Source organism: Anoplopoma fimbria, chromosome 9 (assembly GCF_027596085.1).
Source record: "Anoplopoma fimbria isolate UVic2021 breed Golden Eagle Sablefish chromosome 9, Afim_UVic_2022, whole genome shotgun sequence".
NCBI classification, from domain to species: Eukaryota; Metazoa; Chordata; class Actinopteri; order Perciformes; family Anoplopomatidae; genus Anoplopoma; species Anoplopoma fimbria.
The window spans coordinates 18,541,356-18,555,535 of NC_072457.1; the positions used below are offsets into that span (position 1 = coordinate 18,541,356).

Genomic DNA, 14,180 nt, shown 5'->3' on the forward strand with positions numbered 1-14,180 from the left:
GGTTCTTTGAGGAAAAGCAGTAGGCGGCGACAATTCTCCAGTCCAAAACCATTATACCACTGCAGAAGAAGAGGATGCAACAAGATGACCTCATTAGAAGAGTGGAACCTTAAACGGTGAAAAACAATGTAGAAAAGTGGATGTAAATATGACATTTGTGTTTGTTTCATGTATTAACGTGAGGAAGGTTACATCAGATTTGTGTGACTTAACCAACGCTATTTTTAATCTCTTCAGCGAAGAAGAAGAAGAAGAAGAAGAAGAAGAAGAAGAAGAAGAAGAAGAAGAAGAAGAAGAAGAAGAAGAAGAAGCTTCAGTGGACGTTGAAGTCCAAACTTCATGTAGCCCATCATTGATTCATTATAGATGTTTCAATTGCACTTAATAGAGTACTGCTTTTAATAGATACACAAACTTTTCCAACTCTGCCAAGCATAAAAAACATTTAGCGATCTTTCAAGTGTTTTGACTTTTTGTAAGTGCAAATTGAAAATGTGCATAAAAACAGGTGGATGGAAACACCTTGTGTCAAAAGCTGCACTGACATCCAACAGCACCAAGAGTGATCCTGCATCACCATGGATCAAGACATCAGTTATGACTGTGAGAAGAGTTGCTTTTGTTGAGTGCATCTGATGGAAGAAAGCACTATTTCCAATTATTTATTTATGTTTATATTTGGTTACTTTTTGTAATTGCAGAAAGCACAATCAAGTCACCTAAAGTCCATTGATCTTTATGGAATGTAATAATCAGGCAAAGTAGACAGTCAGGCGTCAACCTCTGGTTCTGCCGGGTGAATTGTCTTAAAGCTGCATTCTCTCTCCTGTCCACCAGGGGCGACTCCTCTGGTTGTATAGAAGTCTATGAGAAAATGACTCTACTTCTCTCTTGATTTATTCCCTCAGTAAACATTGTAAACATGAGTTTATGGTCTCAATCTCTAGTTTCAAGTCTTCTTCATTGTGGCGTATATACGTCACTCCTTCGTATTCCAAATATGGTCACTTGTGTTCATTGGTTGCAAAAAAAGCACTGTAGTGGCCAATTGTCCGAAAAATCCTAAAACAAACTTAAATCAAAGGGCCACTGGCGCACCATGGGTTTGTGGTTTACGCAGGCAAAGAGGTTAATGTCCAAACAGAATTCTGTGTTTCTGATGATTTATTTGGTCAAACAAAGAAGGCAAACAAACAAAAGAACAAAGGGAATCCTGTCACTGACTCTCTGGCTCTGGTAAAAAACTATAGGCCCACCCCGGTGCATGCTGGTCCTATACCTGCCTACTCCTATATGTAACCGCAGGTGCCCACAGCGTTACCCAATTCAAAACAAATGACCAATCCTAAAACTAAGTATACTAAACAACAAAACTATAATTAAACAAAACCAATGACCATCAATAGAAAAGCTATCTTAATAAACCAAACAATATTGCTTATGCATAAAAGAATTAAATACAAACATCAAATAAATAGCTCCTACAAGCACCATGGGAACGACCGTAAACGAAGATGGCGACAGCAAGATCATCAAATTCGAGGCTTCATACCGTCAGTCCACAAACCAATGGGTGACGTCATGATGGCTACGTCCACTTTGTATATGCAGAATATGCAGACAGTCAACAAGATGAGAACACTGAAGCACAGCTGGACTCTTACACTTCTCAGAAGTTTTCCAAAGCTTCCAGGAGAGTTGGATGTTGATCAACTGTTTCCTAATTGATGTTGACTCATTAAAATGCAACCTGTCTCCTACGAAATGACACTCAACCAAACTGTATGGGAAGGTCATTTTTAGACAGGCTGCACAATGCTTTAAATGATGATTACAAATACATACTTAGAGTGTTCAGACTGATCAGAGATTAATAGCAGATTTTGGCAGTCTAACTATTACACTAAGAATGTCTGTCAGTCTGTCTGATCTCCACATGTCTCAAGAACAGCTCATCTGATCTACTTCACAGTTGCTGGGTTGTTGCTGAGGACCCCATGGAGTGCTTGCAACATGTTCTATATGAATAAAAAGGAACACAGCGCTCTGTGCAGCAGCGGGGGCAGAGCTTCAGGGCTCTGCTGTCCAGCATGTCGTCTGCAGCGTCAGGTAGCAGCTCATGACTGCAGCTCACTTTGGCAAATTTCAAATGGACTTGTACTTGTAGAAAGTAAAACTATCAAGTCTTAGCAGTAATAGTGATACTAGTTATTAATCCTGCACAGTAAGTGTCCTGCATTGAAATGTTTCCTTCAAGTAAAGAGTGAGGAGAGACATCATCACCAAGAGTCTGTTCCAGGTGAAGCTTTCCATTCTGATATGACGCTGGATGTTTAAAGAATAATATGAGTTGTTCATAATTCATTTTGTGGATCAAATCTGAATCTGTAACGTAACCAGTAGCATTTCTCTAGTCAGGTAAATGTAGTGATACACTGTTTCCCTCTGCAGTAGAAGTACACACTAAGTAGAATACTGTTGAGTTCCATATTGTTAGTAGTTATTTCAGTGTACTGTGAGTTAAAATAGTAACATAATTCATAATCATTCATATGTACCGTGCTAGGTGTTTGGGGCTCTGTTAGTTGGGGCACCAGGTCCAGGTTTTCTACCTTGTCTACAGTAAAGTCTGCTCCTGCTGATTCCTCCTGAACTGGACTTCTCTGGTGTTTCAGTGGCTTGAGTGTATGACGTTACTACGGTGTGTCATACAGGTGTGCTTCTGAGAGTGGACTGTGTATGAGGCCAAACCTTCTGTTCTGGACAGCCATCATTCAACAGACACTGCTCAAAAAGTACCTCTTCTATTTTCCACCTTTTTCTTTATATGTGTTCCAAATTTCTTTACAGGGGCCCTATTATGCTTTTCCACCTTTTCCCTCTTCTTTAGTGTGTTGTATATATTTTTGTACATGTCAAAGGTCTGTAGAGTGTAAAACTCCTTCCGGCTAGTTTGGCCCTCAAACAACAAAGGAGAGAGACTACCATGGTGTAGTGGTTATGAAAGCAGTTTTTCACCCAGGAGGCCTGGGTTCGAAGCCCATTGAAACCCATTTTCTATTTGTCATGCTCCAGATTAAGAGTTTTTTAAAATGTGAAACGTTGACCAATCACAACAGAGCGGGCTAGCTGACCAATCAGAGCAGACTTTGCTTTCTGGAGGGAGGAGCTACAACGGAGCGTTTCAGAGAGAGGGTGAGAAGAGGTGCTGCAGGACAGCCAGGATGAGAAAAACAAGGAGGATTATGGGCATTAACGCATGTAAACATGTTGTAACTGGAACTGGAGATAAAAATATGCACCCGGAAAATATCATAATAGGGCCTGTTTAAAGTCACACATATGCAACTCCTGTTTAAACGCCTGTTTAGTTCCAGTGGCAGATAAAGAAATATCTAAAACTGGTCCCTGTCTGAGTCACAGATGGGGTGTGGTGAGGGCACAACTCAAGGCAACAAGCTTAAAGCCATTTCTTTATGCATCAACATACATGGAGGAGAGAGAAAGAGGAGAGAATGATGCTCATGGAGAGAGAGAGAAAATAAAGGATGGGAAGAGAAGCATAAGTCAAAGGAGAGGCAGGAGGAGAGACAGAAAGACAAGAAAGATGGAGAGCTGTATGTCAGCGAGGGAACCACAGCTGTTGCTCACACACTGATTGAGTCGGCGTTCGTAACCTTGAACCGTTGCATCAATTTAAACATAGTCAAATTTATGAGACATGTTAGATCGAAAGAATGAGAGGAGAGAGGACGATAGGAGGAGAAAAACACACTGCTACAGGTCACTAAATCCTGCCTGCTTCACCTCTTCCTCTCATCCAACAGTGACACGGGAGGACAAAACTGTAAACTACTGACTGTCAGCAGAGGAGGGGAGGAGCTTATACGGGCAGAAGGAGTTAGAACACAACAAAAAGACAAAGGAAGAGAACTCGGTGCATACAGGAGAACATCACGCGTTGAATAGTGCCATACTGGCATTTGAGGTCTGGAGAGGAGAGTGTGTTCTCTAATTAAAAACTACCCAAAGGGGCTATCTCCTGCTAGGAAACAAGTCAGTCTCCTCCTCCCACTCTCACATCCATCACCCCCCTGACCTTGTTTGAGGTTTTAACGAACTCTGAGAGAAAGAGCTGATCTGGGAATAGACTACAGAGTGTAAACAGACAGAGAGGTAGTGAGCTACTGTGCAATTCACAACTTGATACACAGGTGCTAGTAGTGTGAGCATCTACTGTTGGTAACATTATCATTGTAATTAATCATTACCATCACCACCATCGTCATGTTTGCATGAGCATCTGTGTGTGAAACAGCCTTCATTACTGTAGCAGCATCGCACATGTAAACCTTTTCAACAATGATGCTTTAATTCAAATAAAGCTGATGGTGGCGGATTGAATTTTCCTTCATTTCCCACATTTGTCATGAGTCAGTTGTTTCAAAGACATAATCATTAAGTGACCTAATACACCTCGGTATGTGGAATGGGACCACAATCAGATCACATCAAACATGACTCCTCCTCAGCGTGTTTACTTCTGGTTTAATTATAAAATCCTTAGAATGTTTATTCATGACTAGGGCTGTACCTTTGTTTTTTATTTCAAAGCTGCAATTGAGGTTTTAGAATGAAGCTTTGAATGTCTGTTGTCATATTTAATGAAATCATCTCCCTAAAAAAAGAGGAAAAATAGATATGCGGTTACATAAATGTAATTCATGGTACTGTTAGATTGCTGCTAGACAGACCCATTAATACACATGCTGCTTTATGAGCATGAAGCTGGAGAGCAAACTGTTTTGAACCGCAGTGAAAATGTAGTTATTGAAAGTCTAAACGGCAACAAATCTGGTTTATAACTTTCATTAGGTAGAATTATGTTGTGAATTTTGGAAATGATTACATTTTCTTTTTCTCAATAAATGTTGAATTAGGACCTAACAACGCTCTCGAGCTATTGAAAATGTTTGGATCACACAAGTCTGAACCAGCCACCACTAGAATCTAATCCTACAAAGAGATTAACACTAAGACTGATGGTCCATATAGCATTTATGGCATTCCATAAAGTGATGTAAATGGCGCACTAAGAAGTCACACTGCTTTGAAAGGAGTTGGTGTTGTAGCTCTTTTTCTCTAGATGCATACACTCTCTCCTCATGGGGAACAATTGGAAAAAGATCTTTATCTCTAACCGTGCAGAAATACCGGGCTCTAACAAAATGAATGAATGATAAAATCTGTGCAGCAAGCAGATGTTGATCAGCGTAACCAATGAAGTTTGAAACTATTCGGTACAGCCCTATCTATAATACAGTAGCACAGGCAAACGGCAAAACCTAAATATTAGCTTACTCCTAAAAGGAGGACCTATGTTCATTCTTCTTTCACTAATTACACTGTGTTGCTTTAACCACTTCACTGCAGAGCACATTCACATCCATCCAGTACTAAAAGCAGTAACAGTCTTTATTTTTTCACCAAAAGCGGATGTCAGAACCAATTTCAGACCAGTATTTAGGTAGTGACACCAACATTCACATAAGTGACCATCATCAGTGGGTTTGACGGTGAGTGACGCTGCAGCACCACAGTAATGATGGTGTCCATGGAGAGCCTGACACTGAGTCAGAGGGCCGATTAGTCTAAGCACACAGCATGTTTTCTACAGTATGAGACACTCACTCTGCTGGGGGGTTGACGTCCTCGGCCTTTGTCTCAAAGAAGCGCAGCACCTCCTCACTCTGAGAGATCTGAGGGGGCAGTCGCACCAGCGCCTAAGAAGAGAGAGAACGAGGGGTTAAAACAGCTGATGGATTTGTCCTGTTGTTGGTTTCTTTACAACTATCTTCATCTCTCCGCCCCCAGGAGTGTTTGACCTGGTTCTCCACTTCACTTTCTTTTTTTAACTTGGGGCCCTATTATGCTTTTCCACTTTCTCCCTCTTCTTTAGTGTGTTATATATATTTTTGTACATGTAAAAGGTGCGTAGAGTGTAAAACCTGAAGTCCACCCCTAAAAGGAGTTACCCTCCCCCTCAGAAGCTCCTGAGCTCCTGAAACGGCTCCATTGAATTCTCTCCTTCACTTCTGTAACTTTATGAGGTCACAATGTTACAGAAGTGACGTAAAACTCCTTCCGGCTAGTTTGGCCCTCAAACAACAAAAGAGAGAGACGGAGCTGAAGCTCTGGAGGAAGAGTTTTTTGAAATGTGAAACGTTGACCAATCACAACAGAGCGGGCTAGCTGACCAATCAGAGCAGACTTTGCTTTCTGGAGGGAGGAGCTACAACGGAGCATTTCAGAGAGAGGGTGAGAAGAGGTGCCGCAGGACAGCCAGGATGAGAAAAACAAGGAGGATTATGGGCATTAACGCATGTAAACATGTTGTAACTGGAACTGGAGATAAAAATAGCATAATAGGGCCTGTTTAACATTCAAACACAGCAGGCGCTCCTTCAGGAGCAACTAGGGGTTAGGTGTGTTGCCAAAGGACACCACGACATGGACTAGAGGAGGCGGGGATCAAGCCACCGATTTTCCCATCAGAGGAGGACCCACTCTACACCCCTTTAGTGATAACGTATGAGTAATGTATCTCATATAAACCGCTTTAAAGTGCATCATAGTAAAGGTAATGAGTGAATGTGTTCATTGACAAAGCCACACGGCAGTCAAAGAGAGGATCACATGTCTGAATAACCATCTATATTTACTGATCTGGACAGCTCCACCCAAAGGAAGAGCTCATGTACAGTAGCGGGGTTCAGGGTCCAGAAGATATGCGAGGGCATGTGTTCATGTTTTCATCCACAGCAGCCTGCATATCTCATTCATGGGATCAGATCAGTATGGACATAGAAGAGCCCTGTGGTTGTGATGGAAGAGGCCGTATCTCACTGTGCACCACAGCTGGCTGGACTCAGCAGAGAGCAGACCCTCTGAGAACCCTGGTTAATTACTCTTCCTCTCCGCTGTTTGCCTCATAAACAGGATGTAGGAAGTAAACAGCGCGGCTCACTGCAGTACTGGGCAGAAGAAGCATCTCGCTGCAGCATCAGTAAACATTAGAGCGCTCCAGGTTATTTGGGTAATGAGGAAGCCTGAGACGAGCCAAGGATCAGGGTCATCTCAGACGTGTGTTTTGGGTTTTTTAACTTCTTTTGGTCTCGATTACTGAGAAGAAACTGTGGCTCACCTTTCCTAAAGCAGGCCAACCATTCTGCGCCCTAATTATGTGAAGAGACAATCACAAATGAGATGTTATGCTGCTTCTCCCTGCTGCTAGTGTGGCTTTGTGCCAAGGGGAAGGAAGGAAGGAAGTTTGTGTGTGTGTGTGTGTGTGTGTGTGTGTGTGTGTGTGTGTGTGTGTGTGTGTGTGTGTGTGTGTGTGTGTGTGTGTGTGTGTGTGTGTGTGTGTGTGTGTGTGTGTGGTGGGGGGGGGGGGGGGGTTATTAAAGAAAGGATCTGAATCCGGCATAAATAAAAAAAAATCAAACGACAGCGAGAACAGGAAGTGATTCTTCTTTCATGGTATCTTTCTTCTTCTGGATGGGATGCTCATTTCAGGAGAACTTCTCCCCTGATTGGACCAAATGAGCAGAATGACTTTGGTCCTGGTTCTGTGATCAGTCGAGCCACATAGAAAACGGTTTACAAACAAATCATTTCCCTATAAATGCTTCACAATAAAAGTCCTCTGTTATTTATGCTGCTTATTATTAGTAGACTTGTTTAACTAAGCCGCTAACAAATCTCGTGTTCCTATCAATTCTATACAATAAAAGACCTCTTATTATGTTAATTAAAAGCTTTTAATTTGAAGCAGCAAAGTCATGAAATGTTGTGTTTTCATCAGGACTCAGACAGCCTGGTTCTCCTCCTCTCTTCTCTTTGCTCTCCTCTAGAGAGGAAAGAAGATGATGGAGATCTACATCTGATAAATTGTCTCGCTGAGATCTGAACATAAAGCGAGCCAGGCCACCTCGGCATGGGATCTAGCTAATCGGATCTCGATGCGAGCCAGTCCTGTTGTCGGAGCGTACAGACCTGTCACACGGAGAAGACTAGTGGAACCACAGCTTCTGGATGAATAGAGGAGCTGCAGTCTGTCTCGTGTGGTGCAGCGACTGAGGAGTTTGGTGCACAACTAGGTCGGCCTTCTTCTCTGATTGTTGCACACATGAAAATGAAGAAACCCTTTAACTGTAGAAGGAAAGATCTCATCACTTCCTGACCAAGTGGAAGTCAGACCTCAGTACAGAGTCTTCAGATTTCTCAGAATAGATCAGATACACAGCTCTTCACTAGGCGGAAACTCTTCCACTCCTGAGGCTTAAGTCTCATGTGTGCCATGTTTTAAGTATGTGAAAGGACCTTTGACCCCTCACATGGGGGGCGTGGGGGGGGATTCCCCAGAGGCAGATGGGGAACCAAAGGATGTTTACAGTAAGGCCTCTTTACCCTGCAGTAGTCGTCGATGAATCGCAGCCGCTTCATGGCCACGTCTCGCACATGACTCCTCCGGAACAGGATTTTTCCTGGAGGGGAGGAGAAGGAGACAAAAGTCAGAATGAGGGAGGAGGTGAAGGAAAACACAGGATCATTGTGATGATGATGATGGATGGAGAGGAGGAGGAGCTAACAGACAGCAAACAGAAGTGAATAGATGACACATGCATCCCGGCCTCCAGTGGTGAGGGGATCTAGAGGTGCAGACTGCTTCACGTAGTTCCCTATCAGAGCAGCAGGTGTCAGTAATGTACGGTGGAGATCCGAACCACCACAGCAGCCTCTGCCCCCCCCCAGGCCCCCTCAGGACTCCATCACCTCTGTCTGTGACATGGCTTTCAATATGACGATAGGATTTATACACACATGGTCATCTGTCGAAGGTCCTGCTCTCATCCCTCTCAGAGGATCATTAGAGTCACCGACCCCCTCAATCACAGTGTAAGGTGGTGTAGAATGATTCTTGTATAATCAGCATCAACTGAATGTGCTATTTAAGGAGTTCTACTTATGCAATATGAAAAATAGAATTTTTAACCAGCATCAGGGCTCCAGACAATTACAAGTCTGCCTTCAAGGACCAACTGAAACATGCTATCATTAGCACATTAGCTTTACTGGTCCTCATGTTGTTTTCTGCATTGGAATCAAATTGGAAAATTGGCGAATTGGAAATCTATTCATGTAAGAATCAACAATGTTATCTTCCATAATTCTGAATCCAGTCACAACCACCAAAAATCTCTTTTATTTTAAAAAGAGAGGCTACATTTGACTCCTGATGTTGACAGTAATCCCTCACACCAAGTCAAAGTTGTGTCAAGCATTATTTGTTAAAAAGTCACCCAAAATACCAGTTTATTTAGAAATAAAAGTAACTGAGAAGAAAACTTTTCAGAGTAACGAGACTTTTTCAAACATACAAAATACAAAAAAGAATCAACAAATAAATGATTGGTGTACTTAAAGTATATTTATGCTAACACTTTTTAACATTCAATATAGTTTTGAATGTTTGACTTTTACTGGTAACACCTCTGATGGGGACTGGGGGCTGTGGTTTTATTGGGAGGACAGCGGTCCCAAAGAACCAAAGGGAACCTTTTACCATTGGGTCTTTTCATCATTACCTTCACTAAGGAGGTTATTTCTCCTGTTTGTTGGTTTGTTTGTCAGCAGGATTACAGAACAACTACCGGCCTGATTTTTATGAACTTTGGTGGACGGGTGTAGCATGAACCCATGACATTTTGGAGCAGAACAAACAGAAGCCTTACAAAGGTTTTTGGCTGAATAAAATAATGTAAGAGTGTAATTTAAACCAACAACCATCTGGTCAGGTATTCCAGGTATCCGTTGGTACTCCATGGCTTCAATACATTAACATAATTAACATTTTTAATTAATAGGCCATCTTTATCTGAAACATTGTCCACTGCTGATTGGACTGTCACTCAAGTAGTTTATCCTCAACCAAACACAGACAGTCAATAATGTTTACATCTGGCGCCATGGCTTCATAGACAAGAGGTAGGTGGATGTCTGCTTATGTTTGACAGTCAGCAAGAGAGAGAGAGAGAGAGAGAGAGACATTTACAGTAGACTCTGGGACCATGTGTTGTCCACGGGGCTTAAACACAGCGTTGATTTAAATAAAGGGCACTGAACAAACAGACAGGAGGGTGAGGGCTGACCCGAAAGGAATCCTCACAAATCTGAATGACTATCATACAGGAACACACACACACACACACACACACACACACACACACACACACACACACACACACACACACACACACACACACACACACACACACACACACACACACAGAGTGTGATTAGCAGCATCACTGTCGGCTCCGCTGCCCCACACACTGAACCGACACAAACACCCTCATCCATCACTGACACACTGCAGGCCTGATGAGCCTGAATGTCAGCACACAACTTCCAGCAGCAGAGACGAGCATGTGAGGCATGACTCAAATCAATACCACGACACACACACACACACACACACACACACACACACACACACACACACACACACACACACACACACACACACACACCCACACACTGTATATCAAGCTCATCACATGATCAAACGCATCCACAACCTCAGAAAGAAACACACACAATTCAAAGTGTCCTTAAAAGAAAATTGAAAATCACGGCACACACACACACGCACACATAAACACACACACACACACACACACACACACACACACACACACACACACACACACACACACACACACACACACACACACAGGCAGGCATCAGTCACCAGCTCATATCCACCCCCCAGTGCCAGCCATACATTATTAATATGGGAGCCAGTTGGGATGGAGCTGTGGAGCAGACTACTACCTGGGAGAAATGGGATGATCCTCTTCTTTGGGTCTTTCTGCCCTCCCTCAATTGGGAACTTGTCAAGTATCTGCATCTGGAGAAACAAGAGGAGAGAGGTTGAATGTCATGTGTGTTTGGTAAATGATACAATGAGACCAATATGAACCTCAATATAAACCTCAATATGAACCTCATTATGAACCTCAATATGAACCTCAATATGAACCCTCAATATGAATGTCATGTCTCATGTATTCAGTACAGAGCTGGATCCAGCAGGTCATTAGCTTACAAAGCTAGCCTAGCTCGTAGCTCAGTATGAATAATATGAGAAACATTTCATGTGTTTAACCCGTACACAAAGGCTGTGTCAAAGGTCAACGGGTCTCAGTGAGTTACATGGTGTAACTAGCAACTGCCCCGGGTCCTATAACTACCAGTGAGGTTGCCTAGCAACCAGAGACACCCTACAGAGTGCTGGGCAAACAAGTGAACTGTTGTTTGTCAACAACTAGTCCCAGCACTGCGTTAATATGAGCGTTAACCCTTGGGGCTAGCCTCTTTCCCTCCACGTCTTTATGCTAAAATAAGCTCATTGGCTTCAGCTCAGCTGCTTCACATCTCATCTCAACAAGGAAGCAGAATAAGCCTTCGATGATGATTCGTTCATTTAACAAATGTAGAACACAAAATGAGTCATCGCTGTGGGAGCTACGTCCTGACAGCGACAGCTAGCTTAGCAGCAGTGACTGCTCTCACCCTAGCTAGCCCGCTAACAACACTGAGGCAGGGGAGAGCTGCTTCCCATCACCTAGACTGGTTGAACATGTTAGCATCGAGCTAACGTGTCCTGCTCTCACTCAGACTAACAACAAGTCATGTTTAAGTCTCAGAGCGTTACTGGGATTATTCACTGAAAGGAAAAGGAAATAACTTGTCACTGCCCAACACTCTTTACAGAACCAGGCTAGCGTTAACCGTTTAGTGTGACTGTTTACAGGCTTTGTGTTAAGCTAGCACATTAGCTTCATGTCAAGCTGCTTATCTTACTCTCAGAGAGAAAACAATATTCTTAGTATTCCTTTCATTTCATGTTCCTGTGGACACAAAATAAACTCTTTCTTTGCCTCCTTCATATGAACTTTAACCCCCATGAGGAGTCTCAGGCCGCTCAGAGTCTTTGGTCACGAGGGTGCAGAGGAGCAGAGCTGAGGAGCTAACGGGAGTCAAACCAGCTCCCATTGATTCATAAAGCACAGCGACACCAACACGGGGAGAGGGAGGGCTGACACTGGAGCTGGAGGGGAAGGCAGGAAGAAAGACAAAGGGGAAGATGGAGGGAGAGAGAAACAGAGAGAAGGTAGAGACCCAGCAGGATGAGAGAGATAGATATGTAGAGGTCAGGGGGTGTAGAGGAGAGAGTCAGCCCTACTGTGTTTACCCGGTGTCACCCTTCATAGACTCTCTCCCCACGGGGAGTAGAGAGAAAGCAGAAGGAAAGCAGAGGAGGGATGCAGACGACTGTACAGCAATGCAGCAAACAGAGGAGACATCAGTGTGTGATGGCTGTAAAAGACCTTCAGGGACTAAGAGAGCAAACAGCCTGATGGGCTTCAGGACCTCCAGCATGGAGACATCTACACACTCTCAGATCCCTTATGTCCCCTTCTGACACAGCTGTCCATCTGTCCATCTGCATGCATCTCTCCATTGAGAGACAAGAGGACACCAGGACAGAAAGAGTCACTGTTACACAGGTCATGATCCAGATTCATGTTCCGTCCTCCATACCAGAACACCTACTGCTACAACAACACAATACTAGCAGCAGACCCAGCTGTTTGGACCCCCCCCCCAACCGTGCCTGGGACAAAAAATAGATCCTGCTGAACTTACAAAAGATCCAGAGGGACGGATGGATGATGGACCAGCAACCACACATTTAACAGAAGAGCTGAATTTGCAGCACAGATTTAAAATGTGACTGCATCCTTTCTCTGTGTCGGGGGGGTCAAAGCCAAAGGCTGAGTGGGTGTGAAAGTATATATGTGTGTGTGTGCGTTCATGTGTGTACAGGTGCAGGTACTGGAAAGCTCCTGTAAGGCTTGACATGTCAGCTCTGGGCCCATGTGCTCTTTGATCAGCTGACTGTAGCCTGGTCCCATCACACCAGGCATTGTGGGATCACAGAGAAACAAAACGGTATGGACGGGTGGGACGGTGGGAGTCAGGTGACGGAGACTGGGACACCACCGCTGCTTTACATGCATGTTTACACGCTGCACACTGTACAGGAAACTTTACTTGTAATATGACAAACACACAATCCAGCTGGTAATATTCTATTCAGGATGTGGAAGAGAAAGAAAAGAAAGAAAAGAAAAGAAAAAAAGATAAAAACACTCATGCCAAACCATGGCTCCACTTCCCAGACTTCACTGTCTCCTTGGTAACCAGCACAGAGTGAGCGTGAAGGAGAATTGTGAAGCGACGTGATTGGATGATGCTGCACAGCTCTGGACCACTGGTGTACATGTTGGGAGTCAGGTAAAAAAAAAGATAGAGGTTCTTTATTCTCCTGTCTGAGCGAGTCCAGATTACAATGACGTCATGTTTACTCTTCTACTGTGAAGCTCCTGCACATCACCCCTTCATGGAGATCAGGGTCCTAATGAGGGCTTTTTATTTTAACAGCTGACTGAATGTTAGACTGCATCACTCTGGATAAGAGCGTGAATGGAATAGTGGTCAAATTATAGGTAATAAGGGGAGGACCATTCTCTCTCCTTGTGTTCATAACTGATACCAGATCGATGACATCGTCCAACCAACAGTCCAAAATCAAAGAGGATTTACATGGATATAAGACACATAAATAAATATCTCTTCACATCTGAGAATCTGCTAGCAGAGAATGTTTAGCACTGTGGCATTGCAATTTTTGGTCCCTTTGAAATATTTCCTATATTTTCAAACCACCGACACAGTTTAATAGTTGATATAATAATCCATAGAGATGTGTTTCCTTCGTTCCAGTCCCAGAAACATGGAAGATGTAGAGCCAGAGGAACAAATGACAACAGGGCCAGGGCTGGACTAACAGCTCCTTCTTCACACCATGCACATGTGCTAAGAATAGAGCCTCCATATAAGGAACTGTGAGAGTCAGTTGGCATAAACTTGGGGGGGTGCCATACAGTTATAGTGCAGTGGATTGATGCCTCACTTCCTGTTGGCGGCCATGTGACTGGGAGGGTTTACCCCGGGCTTCGCAGTAGTGGAATAGAATGGAATGGAAATAA

The 14,180-nt window shown here is 43.5% G+C and overlaps 1 protein-coding gene across 4 annotated transcripts in view; it reads right to left on the reverse strand.

Moving 5' to 3' along the window:
* sh3pxd2aa (SH3 and PX domains 2Aa) overlaps positions 1 to 14,180 on the reverse strand; it is a 97,653-nt gene that overhangs the window by 58,769 nt on the left and 24,704 nt on the right. For 3 of the 4 annotated variants that reach the window (XM_054603846.1, XM_054603845.1, XM_054603844.1), the window contains exons 3-5: positions 10,897 to 10,972; positions 8,470 to 8,546; positions 5,692 to 5,783 (exon numbers count right to left, since the gene is read on the reverse strand). In XM_054603846.1, coding sequence (XP_054459821.1) covers positions 5,692 to 5,783; positions 8,470 to 8,546; positions 10,897 to 10,972 — 245 coding nt within the window. Of the gene's footprint in view, positions 1 to 5,691; positions 5,784 to 8,469; positions 8,547 to 10,896; positions 10,973 to 14,180 lie in introns of those variants that run through there. The other variant, XM_054603847.1, reaches the window with a different exon arrangement.